This window comes from Seriola lalandi, unplaced genomic scaffold (assembly GCF_002814215.2).
Source record: "Seriola lalandi dorsalis isolate HSWRI2012SDOR001 ecotype SW California unplaced genomic scaffold, Sedor1 jcf7180002054553, whole genome shotgun sequence".
Taxonomy (NCBI): domain Eukaryota; kingdom Metazoa; phylum Chordata; class Actinopteri; order Carangiformes; family Carangidae; genus Seriola; species Seriola lalandi.
The window spans coordinates 1,018,465-1,042,754 of NW_019525106.1; the positions used below are offsets into that span (position 1 = coordinate 1,018,465).

Sequence of the window (24,290 nt, forward strand, 5' to 3'; positions counted from 1 at the left end):
CCCACAACAAAAAATAAAAACTGAATAAAACTTCAACAAAAATAAAAATGAAATAAAACCAAAAATAAAACATACACATACTTTTTTGTTCCTAGTTTAAATTGCAGAGAAGATGGGAGGGATTTGCCCCTGGGAGGAACGCTCACACCAATTCCTGCTGGCGTGACAAACCCCTCCTCGCCACCCCAAACCCCCCCGAAAACCCTCCCCCCTTCCTTCCGGCTGGTTGGTTGGTGTCGTAGCGAAATATAAGGGTAGTGGAAGGTCTCTTAAGTCCTGCTGGCACCGAGGAAGGGGGCCAGGCTGTCTTTCCTTCTCTCCTCTATCTTATCTTCTATCACCCCCGGGGCTGCTGTCTCACCGCCGCCCCCGCTCATCTCTCCGTCACGTGGTTTTGTGAAGAGGGGGAGGGTGCAGAGGCAGGGGCAGAGGGGGCCGGGGTGGGCGCGGGTGGCGGGGCGGGGGTGCAGAGGATTTCGGACAGGTCGTCCATGATACAGGTCTCCTTGGGGTCGACCAGGTTGAATTCCCTTACGAAAACGATGAAATGTGCATACAGAGTGTTCAAGTGGCCCTGCAGGTCCAGAGCCACCGTCTCTTTAAAGTGCGCCCAGTAGAGGTGAGCCAGCACGTGGAACAGGTACCGGCAGATCTTCTTTACCAAGGACTCAAAGGAGTTGGGGAACTCTTTTCCTGAGGGGGGAAAAGGAAATGAAAACCAGACAGAAGACATGGATTTAGAAACAGGTATCACTTTGAGGGAGTAAGATGTTTTTAAAAAAAAAAAAAAAAAAGATTGATATTGTTCTAAAGTTTTCTTATCGTCAATAAATCCAATGAAAAAACCAGCAGTGTAGTCTGACTCAATACTTTTCTGCTTCCCCAAGACTAGTCCTTCCTATTGTAAATGTAAATCTTTAAAAATGAGTGACAAATCTAGTTTTATCTTTTCAACACCTGGGCACTGTAGTTTTACTCAGTAAACAGGAGTAAATGTTTACCTGTTGGGGACTATTTTTAGCGATGGATTAATAAACTAGTGAGTATTTACAGGTGCGGCATGATGCATGTGGGACTGATTCAAAATAAACTAACGTGTGTGTCCAAGGAAATTAAGGAATGTGTCACAGTGCAACTGTGGTTCACTGATGTGTAAATAGTTCATTTGTAATAGACAACAATGGAGGAATAGCTGATCAATAAATTAATTCATTATTATAATTATATCATTTACTGTTCAAGCAAAAATGACAAAAACTCAAATGAATCAAATGTGAATATTTGCTGGTTTTATCTATTCTCTTTGATATTTTTGAGTAACACTTTAAAAACCAAATTATTAATCAATTAATTGTGAAATTAATCAGCAAATTAATCAGTAGTGAAAATAAATGTAGGAAGATGCCATATATATTATATTTCTTTTTAATATTTATTGTTGCACCACACCACTCAGTTTCACCAGCTGAGGCAACAGGGGGCAGCAGTCAGCTGCAGGAGTCAGTGACAGATCAGAGACCCTGCAGGTCTCTGCAGCAAACGGATTCTCACCGTATTTTGTAGGAAAGATTTCCTCATCTGTGACCAGTTTCTGACAAAGACTCATTACAAAGTCGACATATTGCGGAGCAGTGCACTTCGTCTTCTTCCCCCTCTCGTCATACCAGTAGTATATTCTAGAGAGAGACACACAAGGAAAACGTGCCAATGTTGTCACACATTACAAGATAGAAGACACATTACTGACAAGCAGGATATCATTATAAAACTGTGAGGTGGCTTTTAATGAATGATAATGAATGTTTTCTAATGGATGTTTGTGGCTGAGGCAGGCACAGCTCAGACATAAACAGAAATATTTCCTGGAACAGAAAAATGTCAAATCATTTTGTCAAGCAGGAAGAGAAAACAATACGCAGGTGACCTCCGAGACATCGCCTGCTCTATTTCCTTGTGCAGGGAAAAAACCCATTACCCGTGACATTTCACTTTCTGAATGACACAGATCATAAAGAAAATGTACGATCCAGGTGACACTACAAACTATCTCATGTCTCACACAAACACATTCTTATCCAGATATCATCTTAGCATGTTTTCCTATCAGTGGAATTAATGAACCCCCTGCCCTGGAGCTTTAATTTCCTGATTGGGCCAAATTCCCTGCAGTGATGGGAGTAAACGGGACACTGATCCCCCTCGGCCCTCAGGCCAGTCCCACTGCTGGTCAAATATTTCTGTAGGGGTTGACTCAGATAGCTGAATTGTAAGCGGGTGGCTTGGAGTCAAACAGCAGGTCAGCAGACACCTCAAAGATAGATGATTGAGCAGCAGGCAGATATTAGCGAGCTAAAGCGGGAGGAGATGGTGAAACAGGACTAGTGAGGTGGCCGCAGAGACAAAAGGATGATCTCAGTGAGCTGGAAAGGTCAATTAATGAGCAAATAAAATGGTGAAAAGAAATGTTCGTGAAGGTGTAGTTTTTTTGTGCGTGAGTCAGTGGGGCAGACGTTACAAATCCTGAGGAATGTAAAGCGTCCACATAACTGACCCTGCAGGAGGGGACCTACTGACCACAGGACCTGGACCAGACTCTTACAATGCACTTACTCACACAGGATTAGACAGTGTGTTTGTGTGTGGGAGAGACACTGGCTGAACTAAAAAAAAATATGCCTTCTGCTCTCCTCCATACCCACCCAGACATGCTGACATGATTAAACCATGGCCATATATAGTAATATACAGTACACAATACTGCCACACAAGGTGGTTTATTCATGAACACACAGGTTGGGGTTCAAAAGCATTTTTGTGAAAATGAATTCTTACAAATTCCTCATCTAATTTAGGCAGTTTTTGGCAACTCAATATTAAAAAACTAAAACTAGTTTAGTGTTTAGTTTCCTCCAGGTTTTTACAATGGGATGAATTATCTGTCTTGTTGTCATTTAAAGTCATTTATCATGTAATTTTCTCCTTCTGTAATCTCCTGGATATGTTTTATTTAGAGGGTGGGCTGTTGGTGGTGTGGGTAGTTATGAAATGTGACCATGGTGAGTGTATGTACATGTGATATGTATGACCATATGATATCTGGCTGCATCGGCGCAGTGCGTTTAAAGGATGTGGTAAAACCAATAAAAATCTGTTTGCTATTAAGACAAGACTTAATGTTGTTCACTGCTCTTTGTTTATTAAGAAATAAAAGATGTGACATCAGATTTGTGAATGAAGCTTAATTTGCTCATGAATTTTACCAACCTAATCCAAGATGGAACTGGCTATCTGAACCCAACGCTAATTAAGAGTGTAAGCACATTATCCTCTCTCTCTCTCTCTTTCTTTCTCTCCGTCTCTCACACAGACACAGACACACACACACACACACACACAGACACACAGACACACACACACACACACACACACACACACACACACACACACACACACACACACACACACACACACACACACACGTCTATCCACCCACCCATACAAAATGGGTCTAAATAGCTACCAAATGGTTCCGTTCCCTCATAGCTCATGGAAACATTTTCTTCCAAAAATAGTGCTGAGCTCTGCCTTCGGGCAGGGGCACTGACGCTGCTGCGACTGTGGCTCAGTCAGTTTTTACCACAGAGGGGTGTGCGGGTGCCAGGTCCTGCACGGGCAGGAAAGGGTGGGGTGCTGGCCAGCGGGCAGTGAAGGAAGGTACAAACATAAATGGTGGGCCTTGTCTTAGAAACAGATTTGACAGTAACAGTTTTAGTTAAACAAAAATGCATTAAACATTTTTGTTAAATCCGGAGTGAAGCTGTGTGACAAACTAAAGTTTGACTGTTTTTCCTCTTGATTAACACATTACCTCTTTCACACTGTCTATTGACCTGTTTTCCACAGGTCAATAGACAGTGCAAACAAAAACATGTTAATCTGCACTTCTGTCTCCACTCTTCACATACCGCAGGTGAAACACCTTTGTATCTTCCATTTCTCAAGGTGTCTGCTAGCAACAGTAGCTTAAAGTGACAGCAGTGGAAAAACCCAGTGATGACTGAGGGGTTAACGCGTGATGTGAAGTTTTTTTCCTCACAGCACATCTGTCATTTATGTGTCATTTCTCAAGGGTTGTGTTGTTTGGCATTGATGTCATCGTCATATTTTTGTCCACGGTGATTGTGTGTGTAAGCGTCCGCACTTGTATGCTTGTTGTAATGTGTTACAAGCTGTGTTTCTCAGAGTTTGGGTAATCAGGTTTTTCCAGCCTTCAGTATACACAGGGGGATGAAGGCCTCTCTCTAAAGACAAGGGTTCACACATAAAGATGGCACCGCGCCCTGACAGGGCAAACTAGTTAGGAAAACACTTACAGTTAGTCACCTCCCCTCTGTTAACGCGGCGTGAATATGCCTCCACGTTATGATCATCCTTAAACTACTGCACAGGTATGCCCTACCTCATTGCACACTGTAGCAATTAGCCACCTTTGGAGAAAAAAGCAGCTGCAACACATTTCTAAAAACATGTCAGACATTTTAAAAATAATTTGTCTGGTGACTTCGCAGTGATATGAGCCTGCATTTTTGCAGATCCAGAGCTAGCCTTAGCATTGGAACAAATGGCCAGATTTTAAAGGCAGAATCACAGCAATCGATCTAAAAAGTGTGTGTGATGTGAATGTAATGATATTAGCAGACTTCAAATAGCAGCAAAAAACAGAAACGACCAGAAGGGATTAAAGGTGAAACTGCAACAAGTCTGTCCAGCCAACTAAACCTAATACAGCAGCTACACTGGATGAGTTTGAAGCAAATTAAAAATATCTTAATTGGAGAAAAGACCAAACACGAGGTGGATTCTTTTGCTGACTCACAAGCTGTGCATCTTCTATAATGATGACGTTATCAACAAGTAGGAAAAGTAGCAATTAGTTTGCTGACCAGCCAACAGGAAATTATTTTCCTGGTGTTGTACAGCACAAACAACAGCCTGAAAACATAACAAATGACATAAAGTGGGTAAATAGTTGTTTTGAATTTATTGGCTCACATCTGTCTATGTAGTTAAAAAAAAGGAGCCTCATCTTAGCTTTAGCTGAATTTTATAATTCATTTTTAATTTTTAAACTGAATGCGGACTGTGGATTTTGTCCCCCATCACTTCCATTGGAATCACATTAAAAACAGATTTCTTCACAAACACTATGGACAGGAGGGAGTTACAGTGACCAAAAACTGTTTCAATTCAGGCACTCCAGCGAGCATTGAGATACGAAGGTGCAGTGCACCTTACACGCTGTGCACGCTGTAAACGCTGTGGGTTTTCAGTTGTCCCTCGGTGAACATGGAGGTTTCTCTTGATGAATTAACCAATGAGACACTAGATTTCTGATGAATAAACCAATGGTGCTCTGCGGGTTAACAATGAATAAACCAAAAGCGGAGGATATAACTTACGTGTTGTAGGCCGTCATGGCTTGACAGGTGTCCCCAGTGCAGAACTCTGAGATGGTGCTGTACTGCAGGTTGATAAGGTTGAAGAATGTTGTCGCTGTAGGAAAGACGAGAGAGAAAGAGACCACAGCATTCAGTGTGTGTTGTCTGCACTCGGAATAAATCATAGAAAGGACACTTCAATACTCTATCATGTGAGAACGATGTGAATGAATGACTAAAATACTGTGAGAACATAAAAGAGGACTATTTGTGTCTTGTGTCACGTTCTCCATTGGATGATGAGGAAACACCTAGAGTGTTGTATACTGCCTTTTATCTGTTACAGTGATAAGTGGCACAGTCACATGCACACACACTAATCCATCAAGTCACCGCATCCTTCAACAGTGTGTGTGCACTTCAAAAAGAATGGAAAAAAAGGAGGTGGCTGCAGCTTTGGCAACTTGAAGTTGTTATTCCAGTCACTTAAAACTGATACAGGCATTTCCGCCACGAGGAAAACTCACTCACAACCTGTTATGCTGCAAAGCCAAGCATTAGTTCTGTATGTTAACAAACAATTGACTTAAAGCTTGCAGCAATATCATGGGGAAACTTGTCTTTGCTAATGTTGCCCTGTCCTAATTATTTAACCATTTTCTCATGTTGAGTAGCTGCTACACAGCTCCTACCTAAAGAAAGTTGGGAGGTCTGGACACCACAGGTAACCCCGCAAAATGTTTTTTACAATAATGTTTAGGCTTCTGTAGTGAACATCTCTGAGCAGCAGCTCTGCTGGTCTGGCTCCTATTTGTGAAAATAGGTCTGTGATTTTCTGAATGTCATGTTGACTTTCGATGCGATTCCTCCCAACTCCAAAGTCTTGGTTTTCTCATAAGGAACAAACCTAATGACACAGTGTAATTTGGTGCAAATTACATTTCGTCATCCCCTTTTTTTCCTGCTCGACAAAGTCGGCACCAAGTGAGAGAAAGTTCAATGAAAGTTGGTTTGTACTTGTGTGCAGAATGAAATGACTCATTATTGATTTGGTTAAAAAACAATTCAATCAAAACACCATTGAGCTCTATTAATTGTGGAAAAGAAAAAAGTTAGTGCTGGAAACAAGTTGAGACAAGCCAGCTTATATAACTTTCGATTTCATGTTGAAAAACACATTAACATGTGAAAACATGTCCCATCTGTTATATATCACAGAGTCTTATCAGCCTAAAATAAAAAGAAAAGAAGAATGTTTGTTTTGCTCCTTTTCCCTCACGAGCACCTGGATAAATTGGACACATAACCAAGACAAAGTCAGGGAGACAGACAAAATAAAGAGCCTCATGAATCAATCAGCCAGACCAAAGTCAGCTTACCAGAAATGATGCTCATAATGACAGTTATAAATTTCAATAAGAGTTAAAACACTGCATCGAGACTAAAGCTGGCAGTGAATGATGATGTTTAAAGAAGCATTGTGTCATTGGGAACAGGCTCAATGCTATGCCAGGCCTGGATCATGTTAAGGGCTTGGCTCTTGAGCACCACTGGAACATCTTGTCGACTCAGGATGACAAGTGCATTGTCATCGTGCCTTGGAAAAACAATTCCTAACCCCTGAGGAAAATTTTACATAAGCCGGAGTGAACACTGAGCTTTAAGGAATGTTTATGTCTCAAATAAGATAATAGGCTCATCTCACATTTTAACAATGACTATGTTAAACTGCTTTTACAGGCCTAGTAATTACAGCATTGGTGCCTGCTGGCTGTCCAGGACGTCACCCTCAGTTATGTGTCCAACTCTTTGAGCTCCTACTCCATATGTTCTGTCATTAACTACCACCACAATCAGAGTCACTCACTGTTGCTGGCTAGCCATTCGTTGAGGTCTATCTCTCTGGGCAGCACCACCAGCTCCTTGAGGTCAAAGTCCACCACACGGATTTTTGTGAACTCTGGCTCCAAGTACTGCTTCTTCTCTTCTGCCGGAGGCTTCTTTCCATTTGGCTTCGTCTTTGACTTCCTGCAACACAGAGAAAAAGAGGACAGGATAAGGGGATGAAAGGACTTGATAGAGGTAATAAAAAAATTAAAGTGAAATGGTAAATTTACTGTCTTCCCGACACTATAAAGAATGAAAGGCAACGTGAGCTCTTTGCTGGGCTGCTAGTATAAAAATTTTCTAGACAGGCCTACATGAGGCCACTCTAAAAACATCTAGTATCCAACCAGATATTCAAGTAGTGCCGGCCAAATGCTGAGACAACACTGAACGTGGAGTAAAAATCACTGCAAGTTGGTTCTGCAGCAAATTTCCACCCAATGAACAGAAAAGTTAGGCAAGTTATTTGGACTGGCAAAATGTTATATAGATATAGATGGCCCTAAACCAGAGATCAAGAAAACATAGGCAACTGACCCTCTAAACTCACTACATAAGTTACACAACACAAACTTTCTCTGTATTTTCACAGCAACCTAAAGAGACAAAACAAAGAGCCCTCTGTGGCTGTACCTGACCCCTAACTCTGACCTCTGCCCTAATGTTAGGTCTATATAGCTTCCACACAGACAGACGTCCCCAGCGCCTTGTACTTCCACTGCTAGTTTTAGCATGGGGATGTCATATCACACTCCTCCTGCACTTCCAGGGCTGTAAGCCCCCCCCCCCCAGCTTCTGCTAGAAGTCTGTATCAGTGGAGGTAGATCAATCTGAGGTCAAAGGTTGAAAGGCTTTATGCATGAGTGGGACAAATAAACATAGGTAGTGTTGTCTGGGACAGTTGGCACAAAATATAGACTAATGTAATTAACTGCCCAACAAGGTTTCTTCTTCATGACTTTGAAAGTTAGAGCCATCAGTAGCAAACTTGATCCGCACTATGTATGCTCATCCTATCATGACTCCATTCCCGTTCCCAGCTTTTACCTACATCTATATTTCGCTCCTTGGCTATGCTATCATTGTTTAAGTTTACTTAAGGACAAGGGAGATTCAGTTTGCTCCCTGAATTTATTGTGCTTTTGATGACCCTCATTTCCGCTAGTCTTGCGCTCATTGCTTCCATGTCCAATTCTCATCCCTCCTCTCTCCACACCCTCTGTCTAAACACAATGATCCAGCCATGTGTTCTTGGCTCTCGCTCTTCCCCTTTCCTTCCCATTCGCTCTCCCTGATCCCCCGCCATTCCCGAAAGACGGCAGCTCCGGCTCCTGGACCGAGGAGAGCTGTTCTAAAAGCACCAATGACGAGGGATCATAAACACTATTTTCCAGCAGCAGCCAAAACCCTTCTCACTTTCACTTGGGCTCTGCTGAAACTAACTTTGGAATTTACAGGAAAGAGGCGATGACTGGTTCTTTCTCTGCAGAAGAAAGTCATTACATTCACGGTACATGTCGCCAGAGATATTAGAAATACACTCGGAGAGAAAGGATAGAGAACAGAAGTGGGAGTGAGAGCAGAGGGGGAGAAAGGAACGAGGAGAGGAGGTAGATCGACACAGGCCCAGCTGATATCCATGGGAACTAATAAACACTTACAAAACATGACAGGACTGTGGAGCACGAGGCCTCTTGGCCAGAGCAGTGTTCAAAAGCTCTGTGCAGTTTAATTCCCCTCTCCAGGAAGCGTCGCCCTGCTTTCCACCTCAGCAAACATAGGAAGGCAAGTCAACATGTGGATGCACACAGAGCCCGCCTTTTACTATGTAAATGTTCACGTTTGCCCTTTACATGGCGGCTGTCGTTCTAATTTATCTGTCGGGAGAAATGTTTAGCAATTAAACTGCCTGTGGGTGTCCTGTGAAAACGTTAAGAGCCGAGGGACACGCACACTTGCAGAATCACGTTCACAGACACATGTGACACTGCTCAGGTTCTCATTTGTACGGTAATGATTTATCAAGGTATTCGGCTCTTCCTATCAGGAAGTACCTGAGCTTGTATTGGCCTCATTTAAAAACCAAGGACGCAGCAGATTACACTGCTGGCTAATTATTAATGACTGGCCACTTTCTGTTTCACGTCTTTTCTCCTGTTGCTCTGTTGCTCTTTTTTTTTTATAAACAATATCTTGTCTTTCTTCAGGCTTACAGACATTTCTTTTCCTTCTTTCCTTGTGGCTGCTGGCTCACCTGTCCAAACAGTCTATTGTTCGGGGTCAAAAGCCTCAGGCCTCATACTTGCCCTCTCTTTTCATCTCTTTCTGCCCTTTCCCTTCATCTTTCTGTGCCTAACTATCCTCCTGCCCCATTAGCTTCCCATTTAATGACCTGTACTCTGATTCTCTTTTTAATTACTGTTCCTTTCTTTCAAATTCAAAGCTCCTTTCCCATGCTTGTTTTATAATTTCTTTCATTTCTCCTTATCTCTGTCTGCTTCCTCTCCCCCTCAAAACAAAAAAAACTTTCCTGCTCATGAAGGCACAGACAGATTCATGTGGTCCATGTGGTTTTGCACTGTGAGTTACATGTTCCATCATGTGAAAGAGCTTTTCCCGAGGAAAGCGCTTCATCCACAGATACCGTCAGCTCTCACAACTTTTCAAAGGCTTTGCTAAGCCCCTCAGAAAACTGTTTGGTTCCTGTGAAAGGTTCAAGTCAGTTCTTTCTTGCTCCCCCCCCTCCTTCCTTTTGAAAACATTCTGTTTCACTGAGCTATTTCCTGCTTCTCTCCCTCTGTAATTTCATAATTTTCCATACAAACGCCTCCTCCACTTCTTGCGAACATTTGTGTGGTAAGGGGAGGTGAAATTCTGGAGCCATTAGTTTATTTTAGGATAAAGAAAACTTCCTCTATGCCAGCACTCCTCCCCTCATACGTACATAGTCTGTCTTCACTACAACGCACACACACACAGCACACACACACACACAGCACACACACACACACACACACACACACACACACACACAGCTTTGTCTGTTCTTGGTAAAGTTCTCCCAGGCCAGTCTTTGCCATAAAAGGCAGCAGATGCCTCTTTCTCCTCACCAGATCAGGGACAGATCAGGGCAGGCCAGAAGGCAAGAGTGGAGGGGAACTCAGGCCAGGGCCAGGCACATGTCTCTGGGCTGGGGGGGACAGCCACAGCCTGCCTGGCACCAACAGGAACAGGAACACGATCCAGAAAACCTGGTAAGGCTTGGTGGAATAACATGAGTCTACTAAGAGCCATGAGAACATCACATGTGGAAAGCTGATGTCTTTTGAACTTTCCAAGCTGAGGGGCTAGAAGCAGTACGACAGACATGCTGATGTCTTATCTGCAATAAAAACAATAAGGAAATAGGGTTGTATAGTTGGGTGACATGGAGGTCGAGGAGTGACTTACTTGACAGCTGTTCAATTCTGTCTGTTAGCCACTCTCTTACCCCTTTCACTTTTCCCAGCAACTCTACCTCCCCCACCGCTCTGGCCTTCTTCAGTCACTACCTCTAGTCTTGTACAACGCTTCCAGTACCCCACTTACACACCATGTCCCACACATACACACCTGTGCCTTCAAACACACACACACACACACACACACACACACACACACACACACACTCTCTCTCTCTCTCTTTCGACTCTGTAGCCCCCTCTCCCTTTTCATGGCCAACCCAGCTGGTCACAACAGCTGCGTCACGAGCCTGATCCCCACCAGAGACCTCGAGAAAATCCAGAAGAAGCGAGTCCTGTCTGGTTTGATAGAGTGTGTTGTGTGTGTTGTGCAAGCACGTGTGTCCACCAAGACTGTTCAGTCTTGGTTTAAGTGTGTCAAAAATACATTGCTTTGGCCTCACACTGGTGAATATATCAGGTGAGGTATGCTAGCTAAGCGTGTGCGTGCTGAATACTGAATATACTTGGTTCAAAAATAAACTTTGTGCAGAGAGGAGCAGCCCCCTGGCAGGTACACCACAACCCTGTCTCATTACCAGAACCTGGTTCCAATTAATCCTGGAATCACTCGGGGCCACATTACAGAGCTATGCTGCAGAATTAGCTTAAGTGCTTTCTCTAAAATACTACAATTTGCTCCTAAATGGCTCCCCCTCTCTCCCCTCGTGAACACACACACCAGTGCTTCAGCAGAGGAAACGTTCAAACAATGCCGACTGATTTTTCCATAGTTGTTATCAGCTCAACACCAAATCATGAATGGATCCTATTGTCACTGACAATCATGAAACACATGAGGTCCTGGATTTTTTTTATTGGTTCTTTCTGTCATTTGAACAAACTAAACTCTGGAACCTGTTGAACCAAACCCATGTAATGACTTTCCCGTTAAGCCTGTGTCTCCTGCCAAGTCAGATATTGCACAACTGCTGCCTGAATGGGTCCTCTGGATCACAGAGGAATCTAACTATTGGCATATGGATGCAGTTAATGCGATCTGCAAGGGTGAACAGCACGTGCAAGAATCCGACAGTAACAACAAGGACGTCTACCATCTTCTCTCTCAGATGGCTGCTTCTTACAGTGAGCTGACAGATTTGCTTTGAGTTCTGTAATTGTACAACAATTTATGTAAAGCAAAATGATCCCTGATCTAAAATCAAATGCACTAGCACTGCAAAACAAATACAATAAAGCTACACGCAAAAAATGGCTTAATTTCCAGCAGAGTTAAAGAATATAGGAAAATCTCTAGACAACAAGACGCTTTCATTATCACTCTTGAACAAGAAGAGCCGGTCCAAGGTGCACAGATACACTCTTCTTGTCATTACCTGCCCCTAATACAGTGCAGTTTTACTGGAAAACAGCCCCAGTGTCTATGATAAGGATATAATAGATAAGAAACTCCACAGACAACAATCAGAGGTCCTCCACCCAGGAACTCCAGAGAAATCAAACACTTCTATCTGACCTGACCATCAAACAAATACCTGAGAGGTTAGAGAATGAATCAATCGAATGTCAGGAAGTTGCTCCCTCCTTTGTCAACTGATTGTGGGGTTCATATCATTCAGGATTAAAAGAACTGTAATAAAATATCAATAACAACAGGATCTCACTCCACTCTCTACCCAGAAGACTAGAACTGAGTGAATCTGTGCGTCAGGAGTATCAGTTTCTCCCAAGCCTGGCCTCCTGATCTATTTCAGGATTCAAATTGAATGGACTCAGTGGCTCTTTTCCCCGAAAAACCACATACAGAGGAGAGCAGGCAGTCTAAGCACACCAAAGCTAAACCACAGCAGCCATTACGGGGCTAAAAAGAGACCAAGTTAAGGATGGACTAAACCAGAGGTTCAGCTTTGCAGTGCTTAAGTGTACAGAGTAACTGCTCTGTTAAAATTGCTCCTGAAACTTTGCTGTAGTTTCAAAAGAGCACTGACACTCAAAAAACTCGTCTGTTCTATTTCAGGAGTGAAGAGATAAGAAGGAAAGAAAAACAAAGAAGGTGCAGCTGCCACTTCTTTATCAGTAGCATCAGCGGGGGCGTCAGCAGCAGTGTAAATCAGTAAATACGAATTGTAGACACACAGACACAGACACACACACACACACAGCCAATTCAACTACTGACCCTACCCCTGCACAGTTCTGGCTACCTCCTCGTCCCCTTGTCATCCTGTGCTTAATCCCATTCAGTGGCTCTCAGGCCTGCAGAGTATGTAAGGACCCCCTGGCAGCACCATAATGGAGCCTCATCAACATCACAACGCACGTGTGGCAGGAAAGGGGGGTTCGGGTTGAGATAAGACCGAGCTGCTGGTTAAGCACTTGGCAAATTTAACCTGTTGGAAGAGGGTTAGAGCTCCGACATAGATTTGGCTTGATAGGAAGTGACTGATGTGAATGATATGACTGAGGAGTTGAATGCGATTTCTCTACACTCATCAATCCAATCAATTTTTCTGAATGGTTAGTGAGTCAAAGAGTAAACCAAAGTGGGAGGGTGTGTAAGGTTACATATTCATTCTGAGGGGAGTAAACTGCTAAAAGCTATCTCAGCCATCCTTTGCCTTGCATTTACAGTATCTAGTATTCATTCCTGTTTCAAAGCCAAGGGCATCCAACCATTCAATGGAGGAGGAAACATGTTAAAAGTGGAGCCATAAACAGGTCTATGGTGCCCCCCACCCCCTCATAAAACCCAAAACTATGCATCCTTGTTAACTTTGATGAAGTGTTTTTTGTTCAGTGTTTCCTCAAGACGTCAGATTCATGTAAAACCCCCTTTTGTTCCTATCCGGCAAATACAGTTAAGGTGCATTTCCTTGGTAACCAGCTGATTTCTTAAGCAAGGTGGGTTGATTTGCCAGTAAAAAAAAAAAAAAAAAAAAAGGAGCAGCAGAACTTGTCTCTACCTGTCACAGGTCTTGCAACAGACAAAACATACTTTACAATAACACTCTCCGCTGTGTTCATTACATCCTGTTTACAATCTGTTAAAAGGATCCGAAGATGGTGGATATTTCCTCACTATCACTCTCCACATCTTCACGGACAACAGTGGGTTTTGAGGCATTTGCCCTTTGGGCTGCTGCTTGAAAACACACCTGTCCCCAGACTTGAAAGGTAAGAGGAAACTTCACCAAAGCATTAGCAGGACGGTCCATCCCCTGGAGGAACACACTCATAATGACTGTATGTCTTATTAGCATGAACAGACAGAGTGAAGACAAATCTATACTGCTGGGACACGGGTATTTTTGCTGGAATTGCAATGACTCTCCACACAGACTATTCATTGGGGGTTGTTATTTGTGTCACTTTGTATGACACAGAAACACACCCCTATTTGGGTCATATATTCTTACATCTGCTTGGTCATATTATGGCTTTTTGATGGCCGCTAAGATAATTTATACAGCACTTCTTATGCATAAAATGTAGGTCAAAATGCTTTCCATTCAGAAAAAAACAGTATGTTAAGAGTAAAAAAAGGCAGGAGCAAAAAGACCATCAGATTTATATATTTGAGTTTTATTCTTGGAAATTATGTTTAGTGTATTTCCTGCAGTTTTCAGTTATCAGTGTAGCCTACAGTGTAAATGTGATGCTGATAGGACTAAGATTAATTGGTCTGCTATACAAAACCCTGACAATAATTTGCTCTTTTTTCCTATTTCTACTGAATACAATTTTTAAAAAAAAAAATATTCAGCACTGTGATTTATAAGAATTTCCTGTTTTAAGTTGTCTCTGGCGAAATGTTAAACAGGCGTCTTAAATAATTGATTAGACTAGATGAGGAGACAGGGTCGCATTTCTCTTGCTCTTGTTGAGTCTTGTTACTGAGCGCTGCAGGAAGAGGAATGAGGCACTCAGGCTACACGTCCCCATCACCACCGGCTGGTAAATTGCTGTGACCCCGAAACGAGAGGGTCCCAAAACTTGTGTAATTACTGCTGAGGAGACAATTACATATGTCACATGTCGAGTTATAAAGGCATAGTAAAACTGATTTAAAACAAAGGCTACTCACTTCTCACTCAATAGACTGGACATGAATATAACGAGGCTATACGTTTTCAATATGTCATCTATGTTAATGTCACTGGACGTCTGTAATACTGTAATAATGGTGCTGAAGATGAGATACGACGTCGGAAAAATGACTCCCAACATGATTCAAACTTATAGTGGACGAGGTTTTTGGCCTCTGTGGAGAAAGCAGTAGCATAAAAGTCAAACATTATCTACTCGGACTCTCTCAGTGTGTCGCAGCTTCACAAACATATTAAAAAGTCACATTTACAATACAGGCTCAACCGCGAAATACCACTCTGTCAAGTTAAAATTAGTTTTACCTTAGTACTTTTCCGACTGCCTGAAGCACCATTTTGCAGCTTAGTCCGTTTTTGGAGTTTCTCTGAGAGTGCATGTCCGTCTTATCACCAGAAAAGGAGCAATAATCACCAACCATAGTTTAAAACATGAAGATACGACGTCAGAATATCCCTTCGTCAGATTATTCAGATGTACTATGTCCGACTCACACTAGGGTTTGATCTCTGTGAAGCTCTGACTCACTGCACAGCAAAAAGAAAAACTTTGAGAGGACTTCATAAAAGACCCGCCTCCTCTGCCCCTGTCGTCCAATCAGAGAAGGGGAGAGGGCTAAGTGGGCGCGCTCTGGTGGCGTCAAAGTCTGCCCATGTGGACGTGGTGCGTGCTTTTCCACTGAAGTGTAGTTACAATGTAGCAACAGGTGGTCAGCTCGTAACTGTGGACTACAATGAAGTAAAAAGGTGTTGCTACATTATATATGCCTACTGTAACAGACAAGGTTGACCTTTTCAATGACAAAATGTTAACATCAGCAGCCAGGAGAAAAAAACTAGTAATTCAATACTCAATTTATCAGTTTATCATCCCTTACATCAATGTCACAGCAATATGGCTTTGACTTCATAATCACATTATATATTATATATATACATTTTTATACACATACATACAGTGAGGTCATCTACGCTCACAATGAATACATAATTATCAATCTCCGTAAACTCCATCCGCTAATTAAGACAAAATGTAGAGATGAGCGTTAGTGAAAATCTTAGTTTTCAATTGAGTTCCCTTGTCCAATGTTAAATCAGGCATTAAAACAACAATAAAACAAACACGTAAGATCGAACCACAAGCAAGCTGACAAAATATTAAGCAGCTGAAAGGATTTCTATGTCAGCCTCAAAAGCTGGCCAAAGAGAGCTGCAGCTTACACACAACCTGCAGTTAAAAGTGTGTGCAGTGTCTTTTCCTTCTTTCTTTCGGTTAAGCACAGCGTGCATGCTGGGACTGTGGGGCGACATTCCTCCTGTTGATTCTGAACTTCACCTGGAGTCCAACTATGACAGGCCGGCAGCAGTCAGGCATGTTCAAACATGACTGTCCAAGCTGAAGAACCAGTGAGGGATTCAAACAAAGCCTGTTTGAGAGCCAAAGGCAGATTCATAAGAATATCAAGAGGTCTTTTTTGAATGTCTGGGGGGAAAAGATTTGCCCGAGAATTTATTTGTGACAAACAAATTAAATAAGTTTCATATTATGTACATGATTAAAGCATGACTACGGTTAAATATCTAATTAAATTGTCAACCTGAGCCGAGCTGAGCCAACAACACTTAAGTAAAAAATGAACAAGAGGAAACGAACAGTGAATATTGGGAGTCGTGCGACTCATGAGAAGATTACAACTAGTGTTAAGGAGCTATCATTCCCTCGCCCTTCTTCCCTCTAATTATCGCCCCTCAACAATTGTCCCCTCTTATTCTCTGTTCTATTGCTCCCTTCACACGTCTCCTCCCTCTCTTGGTTTGTTTTTACTCGCCTCTCCCTCTCATTGTCTCTCCTACTGTCGAACAAGTCTGTTTTCCTCTCTCCTCGTCTCCTCAGATAAAACTTTTGGGGCCCCGGTGGAGCTGCAGATGTGAGAAATACTGGACCAGCTGGCTGCTGCAGCATGGACATACACAAAGACACACTAATCTGTGGGGATCTGTGGAGCTATGTGCACTCTGTATATATGGGTGGGGGCAAGCAGTCGTGAGATGAAAATAAAAGAGATTGCGAGGGTATATGAGAGGACTGTACCTATGTGTATCTATGGGAGTGTGTAATTTGTGTGTGCAAAGGTGTGTGTAGTGTCTGCAGACATGCCAGTGGAGCATGTTTACTGTGAACTGTTGGACCCTCTGAGGCGCCGCTTGTTTATGTTTAAAAGCCCCTATGTGATCCAAAGAAACCATCTAAAAGAATCAAAGGGACAGAGGGTCTGACAGGCGCCTCTCTTCACCCTCATCCTGCATGACTGACTGCCTCAATGCTTACCAAGCTAGGAGTGCGCACTGGACTGGGGCTGGGTGGGTGGAGTTGGGTGATGCAGAGGCCCAGTGAGTGGCTCGCGCTGTGGTAGCAGTGGTAAGGAGCAGGGGGAGAGGAGAGGGAGAGGGAGAGGGAGGGGGAGAGGGAGAGAGAGAGAGAGAGAGAGAGAGAGAGAGAGAGAGAGAGAGAGAGAGAGAGAGACCAGAACAGGGCACTGACTTTTCCCCTGACGCTAAATATAGCCCATAAAGAATACAGAGAACAGTGCAAAGAGAGGGAGGGGAGGGGGAAACGTGCCATATGCGTGTACGTTCGTGTGTGAGTCTGTGGGCATGCATAAATGATTCGGCGACTTAATCAGAGACCATCTAAGCTACAGACTGGTATCAAATGTCTGGTCAACTTTGTGATCTTGTTTAGTTGCGTGTGTTTAGAGAACAACATTTAACAACTTAAGAACTGGCCTCTTTTGTTAAATCAAAGAGGGTTTTGTAGGAGAACATGTTCATAACTCTTAAAGCAAGGTATCTAAAAAGTTTATTTTGGAGTGTGTGCTTAAACTCTGGTATCATACTGGCTGGCACTGATGTCAAACAAAACCCAACTCTTCATAGCATCATTCATAAAAATAATACTGTATATTAAGTCAAAGATTATATACTACAGTGTTATAGTAGCTACATGTACCCATGCACTACTTGTAACCACCCATGACAAAACAGATTGTTGCTGTAATGGAAATCCCGTGTTCAGAGAACCTTCCATTAATTTGTTTCAAACTATTGGATCCGTGTGGTCACTGAAAATAGAAGACATCCATTCAAGATCACTGGGGCTTGGCCTGGACCTGGGCCCCTACATTCACTGCTGTGTTACCGAGGACAAAGAGCTTTTAATGAATCAGGCATGAAAGTTCAAAAGCAGGTGGCTTTTGACTTAAAGTGGCCTTTTCCGTGGTTAAACAGGTACTATGCAGTAACACCCTCTGTAGTTTGTCTCCATCTGCTCTGTTAGCCTGCAGCTCGCGTAACATGACAGAGACAATGCCACTGAGCTGCACAAGTCGGACACTTCTTGCGCAACATCTGACGTGGATGGAAACCAACGGCCGCATTCCATTGTCTGGCGGACAGAGGGTTACTCTGTCTTCTCCGCTAACGTCACAGACACCTTGTCTTCCACTCTGCAGCCAAGACATGGCATCACTCAACTGCCACCTGCTCTTAGCAAACCAGATGTTGCTGCAAAGCACAGATTACTGGCACGACTTATACCCAGAGAGCTCTACATAAAAAGGGTGAGTGCCATGTTGAAACAGTCTAACTTCCAATTACACACTCATTTGTTTGTAGGTGTGGCATACTTGGGGTTACATTATGGGTTACGTAAGAATTTCTGGGGAGGATTAAGTACAACTCACTATAAAAGAAGTTGTCATTTATGTAAAAACACAACCATTTTGAAGTAACATACAACACCATATAGATGTCTAGAAACAGAACCCCTAGTACTCTCTTTTACTGGTGCTAACAAGCTGATTCAAGTATGTAAACCTCATGAAAAAAACAACCATCCTGGAGACACAGACAGTAAAAGCCCAGATTTAATTAAAATAACACATCACTCATTTAAAAGAAAGGAGGGGAAGAAATAAAGGCAGTTTATGGAAACTCTGTGACGTCACACCCTTTGTGACTGATGGATGTGTTTAGCCTTAATCTGATGAATAACAATAGACACAAGAACTAAAGCAATAACTGATCAGAGCAGCAGATAATACAAGGAAAGTAAAGACAGCAGCGGGAAAAAAATGCGAGTAATTCAAATTATTACAGTGTTGACGTCATTCCAGTTAAGAGGCAGTCACATGTTGAAACAAATATGCTCTATTGGTGTTTTAATTAACTAAGGTGCAAAAGCTGCAACTACCAATATAAAGAAAGATACACCGAACAGTTAAACTAAAACAAAATTGACATAAAAACAGAGTTATTCAAGTTATTCAAATGATTGGGACATTTTGGACCAAGTGCCTTGGCCTGCAGCGCTCTCTTTACTGCTCAGAGAGATGGATGGCTGGTCCAACAGGTTGGGTCTGAAAGTCAGCGGACATTCCACCTATTTGAGACAAAGAAAACACTGATTCCAGGCCAGCAGTAAATGAGTCACAACCACAGCAGATGTGCCTTGGGGCTTGGCAACAGTTCAGTCTGGGCCCTGCCAGAGCGAATCTCCAGCCAATCACAGCTGAGATCAAAATGAAGGACACGTCAGGCGCCCAACCGTGTGAAAACCAAAATGAATAAGTAAAAATCAAGTTGCTCTGTTAAGACCTTCAGTTGGTGTTGCGTTCTGGGTGTGTGGGAGTGTTTTAGTGTGTTTAGGTAAGGTCTTAGCCAGTGAAAACAGTGCAGACTGAAGGTCTTTAGTGCTTGGGGGTTTTCTATAGGCCCGGATAAAGGTCAGCAGGGCCAGGAGACACTCAGCACACTGAACCCAGCGACCTGCCCTGCAATACCAACCTCCTCAATTAGACAAAAGAGTGGTATGTTTGTTGCCACGGCTAGAAAAATGTAAACACAACAAAAATACATCATCTGTTTACTACACACTCCTTCTGTAAAAAGAAAGAACTGATCCTAGAACAAGCAAATCAACCAAACTAGGTCCCAGAACCAACGATACTCCTCTACCTTATACAAAACTCTACAGATAAATGGACTGTGTACACTGCATCACACATTGAGTATGTGTGGTCTATATGAAGTGTTTGTCGAGTGTATGTCTGTGCATGTGCAGACAATACCTGACGGCATCAAACTTGGCAGTAGCAGTAGCAGGAGTCTACCTCTGTACTTAATAACTTTGTGAAGTTTTTCACTTTTCTATAAAGGGCTCACACCTCCTCCCTAAAGGGCGCTCTAGGTATATACATTAAGCGCCAATGCTACTATCACTGCTGTAATATCTTTGTTAGTAGACAATATGTAGCATTTAGGATGTCACATTAATGTAATCGAGCCTTTTAATTCCTAACCATTTCCTGCCCCTCAGTGTTTTCTTTGACTTATTCTCTCCTTTCCACCTTTAAGGCCTTGAAGTCCTCTTTCTCTCTTCGCATGTGCGCGCTTTTTCTCCCTGGATTCATCTGTCCTGTGCTCTGCATTCCTGTAGGGGAAGGGCTGCATGCAAAGACATGCCATCGCTCTCCACACACAGCCTGGCTGAACAAAGAAGAGAGGAGGAAAGCGGAGGAGAAAGAGCTACAAGAATAGTGAACTACAGGAGGTCAATAGCAGGAGATGTAAGAATTATAGCTCTCAGTTTGGTTTGACTTGGCTTTTCTTGTTTGGGAGGTAAATGCCAGCAGTTCATTCGCAAACATATTAGGGTTCAACTGCATGCTCCATTTCACAGCAGCAACTGCACAAAGGGAAAATACCCAACTGTCAGATTGCCACTGGATTCTTAATCCAATTAGAAGTCAAGTAAGTTTGCATTTTGAAATGAGTATTTCTGCAAACTTTTTGGCAAAGGAATGATTTCAACAGGAAGTTTTCAAGGAAGAGAGAGTAGCCAAGTCTGTTTGAAAGACAGAAGGCCATGTTCTGATTGGTTTATGACAGAGGGAAGAGAGGGCTTTAGCAAGATGGAAGACAGGAGATGAGAAATACCAGACTTGCGTCCAGACATTTATAAATCACCCTCTCCATGGATACGGCTTAGATTAACCACTATCACATCAGCAGGAATGGGCCAGAATGGAATATGAAGTGGCGCAGGGATGAAACGGGAGAAGGCAACGGTTGAGGAGGAAGGAAGTGAGAGCACGGGAGTAGTTGAGATTAGTTAAGCGAGAGGGGTGAACAGAGGGCACCGGAGGAGCAGGGAAGTGAAAAACAGAACAGAAAAAGGAGAGCGGATGAGAGTAATAACAGAACTTTGGATGAGAGGAGAGGAGTGAAAGAGTTTGGCTTGATGTGGTAGGTTGTCACAGCATGCCCTGGCCGCCTGTTACACTCCTCCTCCCTACATTCCTTAACAGGGGAGAGTCTCTATCTATCCCATAATTCACCACCTGGGCAGCCAAACACCCGTCTGTCAAGCGCACACGCTCATGCACGCACACACACGCACACACACATGCACACACAACGAGGAAGGTACCTGTGAGCCCTGTGGCTCAGGTGCAAAGTCAGCTATGGTATAATTGCCTGGAGTATTGACAAGACGACAAGGTCACATTTTAGCGATCAAGGTGGAGGAGAGACAGGTGAGGTAGCTGACTGTGGAATAACCTGTGACATGCTGCCACATCACAGGTGTTCATAGCACAGTCAGGTTGTGTCTCTGTCCCCAGGCCTGCAGGTAAAAAGGGGGAATGGTAATGAGGCCGTCTGTCCACTTAATGGCTGCGGGTCAGTGGCAGAGTCACTCCATCATCAGTGTCATGAGATTAATCACATGAGAAATGGAATGAGGCCCAAAGACAGCATGAGAAAGTGGGTGCTCAGCGCACCCTACTGTATAATGACTTATGTCTTGTAACAGAGGAGCGAGAGAGATCATCACAGCAGGGTAATGAGAAGAGACGAAGTATGACTACAGTTTATAACTGTCCCTCTCATAGAGTAGGTGTTATTAAAGTTAAGGTGTGTGCATGTGTTCTGCTATGTGCTTTGCTGGAGGAAACAGAAAAGCTTCCTCAGGGCTACAAATGTTCCCAGAACTCTAATCAACCTCAAAAAAAGGAAAAGAATGTGGCTTTTCCTTGGAAGAATATGATAACCTTGGCACTGAGGATAGGACAGACACACACACACACACACACACACACACACACACACACACACACACACTCACACTCACACTCACACTCACAGACTAAACCTGTTGATCTCCCAACTGCAGATAAAATTCAGAACATTTCTGAACAAAACGAAAACATTACCTAAAGATTACAGCTCCAGTGTAACAACAACGCGTAGGGTGGTTTGGCTGTAGTTCTGGGCATGTGAGAGAGGAACATTCCTTGTTGCGCGCGTGCACACACACACACACACACACACGCGTGCACACGCACACACACACACAAATTAGAAGTGAAAGCAACACTGCCATCTGCTGGTAAGAAGGTTTAAGTGTACCTTTTCATACCTGGAGGGCAGCAACCTGACCACGGGGCAATGACAGTGGATTTGTTTTTTTAGCATTTGAGTAAGAAGCAATCTGAGACTGGGCTACATACGGTACCCACCCTTGGAAAACGGCCTCTGAGTGCAGACATTGTCTGAAGCTTACACAACCTCACAGTGAGACTTCAGTTTTCCATTCAACTTTTCCATTCCAGCTTTTATAATAAGGGGTGTAGATATTGTGTGTGTGTGTGTGTGTGTGTGTGTGTGTGTGTGTGTGTGTGTGTGTGTATTTTTTGTGACACTTAAAACCGAACCAGGACTGTGCTGACGCTGTAGAGGCCAGCATCCTTTGAAGACTGTAAAACTTAATGAGTTACTTTCCACTACTGCTGGTGCAGTTGAGTAATATGAGGAACATAAGAGAATGTTTAGTGTGAAAAATAAAGACACAGGGAGAAGTAGTGCGACAGTTTTTCACTAAAAGAGGCGAGGAAAGGTGAGGTTTGGGGGCAAGAAGAGGGGGAGTCTGTGACGTAAAGAAGAGGTGCATAGGGAAAGGGGGGGGGGGCGCTGTGGTCAAACATATGCTACTGTTTGCTCTGGAGCACAAGAGGCAGCCTGTGTGTGTAAGAGGGTGGTAGAGAATAAGGTGGAGGGGGCTGGATGGAGGAGAAAGACCGTCATGGAAAACGGGGATAGATGGAGGAAGTTAAGAGGAGGTGGCGGGAAAAGGATTGGGATCGCGCCCATGTTTGCACAGGATGCGTGTATGTGGGGCAGATCATGATGGGATAGGCCATGGGCCTTCAGGAGTGAACACAGCTCTCTTTTCATGGTTGTAGGAAGAAAAAATAAAAAATAAAATAAAAAACAACAAAACCAGAGAGCAGTGCCAGAGTGGATGAAGGAGGAAAGAAGCCCTCAGTTAAAGCAGCAGAGAGAGGCTTGGGTGACATGGCCTATAAATAATATAGCAATATTTTTTAGGCTATATCACGATACACAATATATATCGATATTTTTTAAATCTCCTCTAAAGCACTTCATAAATGCACAATTTTACCCTTTGATACATAAAACACCAGTGTGATGATTCTAGTCCCTGCAGCATTTGTCTGAATGAAAAAAAACTTCTTTACTGTATATTCATTAGTGGTTTCTGTTGGAACTCACTGTACAACACACTCAGGCTGAACTTCAGCTCAAACCAGACTCCACTAACACTCCTGTAAAATGGTGGCAGCAGCAGTTAAGCTGCAAAGTTGGCTGGTGAGCTCTTGGGGAGATGGGACGGAACAAATCTTAAAAGAAAATGATGCAGAGATAAAAAAGGAGGGTGTGGGGTTCATGAACACAGTTTGGGTGGCTTTCTGTTTCCCAAGGCTGTGCATGCCTGCCCTGATCCAGCTCATTTACTCCTAAGTGAGGCCATTTAGTCACAGATTTCCGGCCGAGAGGAATGTCGATGCATATGAACTATAGGACTTCCCTGACCAGACACACCAACATGCGTGGACAGAACATACAGAATGCTCCTTTAACATGGACATTTAAGACAATGGTACTGATGGTCTGACAACTCACACTACATTACATTACAATGAGTGACTGATCAATGTCGAGCAGCCAGTTCATCACTGCTCGGGTGACTGTGTCAACATATTCTACGTATCACTCCGGCTCAGGCAGAGCATGATTTATGAAATGAGGCAACTATGTGAAAAATGTTTAAAACATGTACAACAAAAAAACAGGTATGCCACAGGAACTCTGAAGCCAACCTGAATTTAATTCAAAGCAGCAGAAATGATAATGATTTAAAAACCAGCTGATAAGATCAACATCTAAAGAGCCGAAAGAGTTCAAGTCAAATCGCATTAGCCATCTTCTTAACACACACCAGTCAGTTTCTAGGTATATTACATAACCCGTGCTGCGAG

At 43.1% G+C, this 24,290-nt stretch overlaps 1 protein-coding gene across 4 annotated transcripts in view; it reads right to left on the reverse strand.

The window, feature by feature from the left end:
• Window positions 1–6: 6 nt before the first annotated feature.
• The window catches only part of mob2a (MOB kinase activator 2a), a 62,279-nt gene continuing 37,995 nt past the window's right edge, over window positions 7–24,290 (reverse strand). For 3 of the 4 annotated variants that reach the window (XM_023415486.2, XM_023415484.2, XM_023415485.2), the window contains exons 2-5: window positions 7,306–7,466; window positions 5,460–5,553; window positions 1,552–1,676; window positions 7–693 (exon numbers count right to left, since the gene is read on the reverse strand). In XM_023415486.2, the coding sequence (XP_023271254.1) occupies window positions 374–693; window positions 1,552–1,676; window positions 5,460–5,553; window positions 7,306–7,466 (700 nt within the window). In that variant the 3' untranslated portion in view covers window positions 7–373. Of the gene's footprint in view, window positions 694–1,551; window positions 1,677–5,459; window positions 5,554–7,305; window positions 7,467–15,195; window positions 15,410–24,290 lie in introns of those variants that run through there. The other variant, XM_023415483.2, reaches the window with a different exon arrangement.